General features: G+C 36.4%; 2 protein-coding genes across 3 annotated transcripts in view; one reads left to right on the forward strand and one right to left on the reverse strand.

Annotated features, from left to right (window-relative positions):
• The window catches only part of LOC106868486 (LIM domain-binding protein 3), a 366,710-nt gene that overhangs the window by 245,761 nt on the left and 115,509 nt on the right, over positions 1 to 5,440 (reverse strand). The window lies entirely within an intron of this gene.
• Positions 1 to 5,440, forward strand: part of LOC106873837 (bone morphogenetic protein receptor type-1B) — a 119,803-nt gene that overhangs the window by 95,330 nt on the left and 19,033 nt on the right. The window contains exons 6-7 of the mRNA XM_014921346.2: positions 1,877 to 1,921; positions 2,390 to 2,582. Of these exons, the coding sequence (XP_014776832.2) occupies positions 1,877 to 1,921; positions 2,390 to 2,582 (238 nt within the window). The remainder of the gene's footprint in view (positions 1 to 1,876; positions 1,922 to 2,389; positions 2,583 to 5,440) is intronic.

A 5,440-nucleotide genomic window follows, 5' to 3' on the forward strand; every position in this document is an offset into this window, starting at 1 on the left:
TATATATATATATATATATATATATATATATATGTATATATGAAACACAGATTTGTATAATTACATACCTTACACCAAATGCATACATATCTGCACATAAGCATATGCAACCTTGCTCCCTTCCACGTAGTCATCAGATGCCTCAAGTTTTATGTGCGCACACACAAAAGTGCCTCACAATTTACACATGGCGAACACACATTACTCATCTCATGCTTCATACCATATGCGTGCATACATACACATCACTAACACCATGGACCCGCATACCAAGTAACAAACATCGCATATCTTTTCACTGAATACACACCTTATGTATCACATACCATTTTTAGGCATACTTCACACGGAACCATTTAACATGTTCCTCGTATATCATTAACTATTAATCTGGGAAATAATTGAAAGGCCCTTAACCATGAACAATGTTCATCCTCCCTCAATCAAATATATAAAAACCAGAAACCCCTGCTTGATGAAGGTCAACTTGTGGCTGCAATAACTAAATAAAAATCTTTGTATAGGTGCAGGTATGGCTGTGTGGTAAGAAGTTTGCTTCCCAACTGCATTGTTCCAGGTTGTCCCATTGCATGACACATTGGGCAAGTGTCTTCTGCTGTAGACCAGGGTTGACCAAATTCTTGTGAGTGGATTTAGTGGATGGAAACTGAAAGAAGCTTGTCGTGTTTGTCCCTTTGCCACTGCCTGACAACTGTTGTTTGTTTCTTTGTCTCTGTAACTTAGTGCTTCAGCATAAGAGACTGATAGAGTAAGTACTAGGCTTGAAAAGGAAAATACTGGGGTCAATTTGTTTGATTAAAAACCCTTCAAAGCAACACATCATAACTGAAAGAAGTAAAAGATAAAAAATACTGCACCTCCATATATTGTACTCACACACACACTCACGTATGCTCTCTCACATACATGCACACACATTCACTCTTACCTACTTCCTCTTGGCTGCAGCAGTTGAGTATCATCTCTGCAGTTCTATTCTGAAAGGTCACCCAGGATTTAATTGGCTGTCAATATAAGTGAGTGCATAATAATGACTGACCAAGACAAAGCAAATTTTTGCCTGTCAAATTGACTATAGCCGTTTCTACTACATCCATAAACAATTACATCTCTGACATCTATGAACAATTACATCTCTGACTAGTGAAATTAATTAATTACATCATATTAACTGACTATACACGCACGCACTTTATACTGATATGTACAAACATGATCATATGTTTAACTCTTTAGCATTTAAACCGGCAATATCTGGCCAAAATATACTACTTGTTTAATGTTCAAACTGGCCAAATTTGGTCTCTTACACCTATCCTACAATGTCATACTAAAAGTAAACAATCACATCATTGAAATCTCAAAACTACAAGACAGTGCATGATTAATTCAAGAGAATGTTAATAAATTAGCATTACATTTGACAGAATAATCTGAATGCTAAAGGGTTACATAGTTTGCTTCCCGACTATGTGGTTTTGGGTTCAGTACCACTGCATCTTGGGCAAGTGTTTTCTGGCACTAGCTTGACCAAAACCTTGTGAAGTTTCTGCGGAGTGAAACTGAAAGAAGTCTACCCTGTGTGGTGTTTGTGTCACTTTGTCTTGACTGTGTGATAGTTGTAAAGGAGCATCACCATCATACAAGCAGTGGCCTTCAGGTCTAATCTTCGTGGTTGTGTCAGGCCATGGGGGAGTATTACTTTGCTCAGAAACATGCTTTTGTTGTAAGGAAATCGCACAAAATTTTAAACTTGAAATCATTCAAACCCTAAAAATTGAAATAATGATCTATTTTCAATTTCTTTTTTAATATTTTTATTGTTTTTGAGTATAAATTTAAATTCTCATTTAAGAAAAAATATTATAAATGTGAATTGGTAAAATATTTAGAATCTCAGGTAAAATGCCCTACAGTATCCCACTATGTTCTTTTACATTTTATGTTCAAAACCCACTGATGCAGGCTTTGACTTTTGCCCTTTTCTAGGGTTGACAATATACAATAAATACCAGTCATGTACCAGGGTCAGTTTGGAATTTCTTTAAAGCATCCTAGATGTGAATAGAACTATAATAGAACTCTCTGCCCAACAATTTTAATTTATAGAAAAAATATATTAAAAAAATCCACATGGAACTGAGAAAAGGAAAGATGAAAACAAAGGAAGTTTTCTAATGTCCATTAAAATTCTTTTTCTTTTGAAGTTTATAATTAAAAATCTTTGCTTTCCAATTTTAATTTATAAAAGAAAATATTAAATTAGAATTTTACATTGAAAAAAATAAAATTGAGAAAAATAAAAATAATAGAATTGAAATTTCTCATCATTGATAATTATCATAAAAGCTTTTCTTTTTCATTGTAGGTTCAGCGCACAATAGCTAAGCAAATATATTTGATTAAGAGTATAGGAAAAGGTCGGTATGGTGAGGTGTGGAAAGGCAAGTGGAGAGGGGAAAATGTTGCAGTGAAGATATTTTTTACCACAGAAGAAGATAGTTGGTTCAGAGAAACTGAACTTTACCAAACAGTGCTGCTTAGACATGATAATATATTAGGTAAGGAAAACAAACAGCTTTCTGTTTTAGCATACATGCATGCACATACACACTTATGTGCATAAATGCATAGTGTGTGTATGGATGTGTATGTATCACTGTATCAACCAGACTAGCAGACTTGCTGGTTGCAATGTGTTTCCAATTCTTCCTTGATTACACCATTCTTTTCCATCTTGTCTCAAATTGTTTAACTAAATCATCTTCCCATCATTGTGGGAGCCTTTCAAGTAGCCCCTTTTCTGCTCTCTTGGATACCATTTGGCAATTGCACAGGCCTACCTGTTGTTTGAACCTTGCGACATGTCCAGCCCAACAGAACTTGTGCTTTTGGTATTCTGTGATTACATTGTTCATTCCATTCCATTCTTGAATTATCTCATTTCAAACATGCTCTTGAAAAGATATTCCTAGCATGGATCATTCCATGTTCTTTTGTGTCATAGCCAATTGATGTTCTTCCATTTTCATAGTTGACCATGTCTCACATATAAGAGCACAGGTAGGATGATGCTATTGAAGAGTCTCACATATATGGTCTGCTTTGTTTTGAGCACATTCTTTATTGAGGTAAATGTTTTCCATCTTGCCCTTATTCTTTTTGAGATTTCAGCATTCATGTGTTGGCACATATTTACTGTGTCCTAAGTAAATGTTCTCCTTTACTTCCTTGATTTCGTCATTTCCTACATGTATTTGGCCTTGCACTACATCTTTCGACTGCATGTATTTTGTTTTTATGTGGTTCATTTTAAGGTCTACTGCTGAACCAAGGGTGTTGATCTCTGTCTCTATAGTCTGCAGCTGATCTGTGGTTATAACCATTAGTGTAATGTCATCTGTGAATCAGAGGTGTTTTAGTAGCTACCATTGATGTCTACATCACCTGTCCAATCAAAGTCTCTGATGACATGCATTGAAGAGTTGTAGAGAGATGATATCTCCTTATTTGACACCCTTCCTAATTGGAACTCTTACTTGTGGCAATAACAGAGCTATATCTTGGTGCATCCAGAGTTCACATCTCTGAGCAATTTGATGTATTGCATCTCGACACCTTGCATTTCCATAGATTACAAGACTGCGTTTGTCTTGACACTATCAAAGGCCTTTTCATAGTCAATGAAAGTGAAGCACTGAGGCAGTGTGTATTCATTCACTCATTCTACAAGTTGTGCTGATGTGAATATGTGATCTATTGTATTGTAGTTCTTACAGAAACCTACTTGCTCCCTTAATTTCTGATCATCGAGGAGTTTTGATAGTCTGGTGAGGATGACCTTTGTAAACAGCTTATAGAAGTGTGATGCGGTATATGGGGCGATAGTTTCTTAAATCTTCTTTACCAGCCTTATTATGAAGCAACATGGTGTATGACTCTTGTATGATGTGTGTGTGTGTGCATGTACTTATGCACATATCTTCTTTTTCTATTTTACTTATTCCAACCACTGGGCTCTTGCTAAGCTGGAGCCTACTACCTGTACTGTCACAATTCATTTTTTTGTGCTTGATATTTGTTCAATTAGTTTCATGATGAACCCTTCCACAGCATCTCCTGTTGTGTTATGTATTTTATGTTCTGTTAATTGGATCTCATGCTCTAGATGTAGTGTACTAGAGAGAAGACTGTACTGTTATGGTCATGTGATGTGTATTGATCAGGACAGCTGCATAAAGAAGTGCCAATCTCTAATTGTGATGGGAGCATGTGGAAGGGGTAGACCCAGAAAGATGTGGGACAAAGTGGTGAGAAAGGATCTTCAAACATTTGGCCTCACAGAGATAAGGGACTAAAAATTCTGGCGGTTTGCTGTGCTTGAGAAGATCTGTCAAGTTAAGTAAAATTGTGGTTGTCTTGCATACAGGTATATCACCTACATCTCTCTTTAGCTGAATGATTCTAATTTTCCAGGCTTGTGGGTGCTGGTACTGCGTAAAAGCACCCAGTATACTCTGTAAAGTGGTTGGTGTTAGGAAGAACATCCAGACACAGAAACCATGCCAAAACAGACGTGGAGCCTGAGCAGCTGGTCAGCTCCTGTCAAACCATCCAACCCATGTCAGCATGGAAATGGACATTAAATGATGATGATGATCATATATAGAGAGATGGTATCTCCTTGTTTGACACCCTTTCCAAACCTTAATTCATAATTTTTACCATATTAACAAGGTTATTTCTTATCACAAATATCAAATCGAAGTGTGATACTTCAGTGTATTAGATGCTAGTAGAAAAGCGATTGAACAAATTATTTGTGAAGCAAATGAGACACGTTTAGAGATTGAACAATACAGTTAAAGGGTGTATAATTATTTATATTATTAAATGTGTGATGAGGAAAAGGCAGACACTCAGCAATGTAATTGGTAAAAGGGTTGCTTGGCAAGCAATAGGTGCGAAACTAGAGATATAGAGCACTAGGCCTAATTTTTTTTTCTGTCTCAAATTGTATTTAATAATGTGTATTTATGTGTGTGTGTCTGTCTATACATACATATACAGCTGGTCGTCTCCCTCATATTACTGTAGTTTGTAGTTGACAATTATTTTATTTATCTATGCATATGTTTATGCATGCACACACAATATACACATGCAATCTCATGCATAGACATTTTCTCTGTCAGTCACACACACACACACACACACACACACACACACACACAAAATCTCTCTCTCACTCTCTCATACACACTAATGTGAGCGCACACACATACACATTGTCTCTCACTTACACCCACACATTTTCACTCGCGCATAATCTTCAAACACAAACATTCATTGATACATGTTCATTTTCACACACACACACACACTCTCTCTCTCTCTCTCTCTCTCTCTCTCTCTCTCT

Source organism: Octopus bimaculoides, chromosome 7, assembly GCF_001194135.2.
Source record: "Octopus bimaculoides isolate UCB-OBI-ISO-001 chromosome 7, ASM119413v2, whole genome shotgun sequence".
Lineage (NCBI taxonomy): Eukaryota > Metazoa > Mollusca > Cephalopoda > Octopoda > Octopodidae > Octopus > Octopus bimaculoides.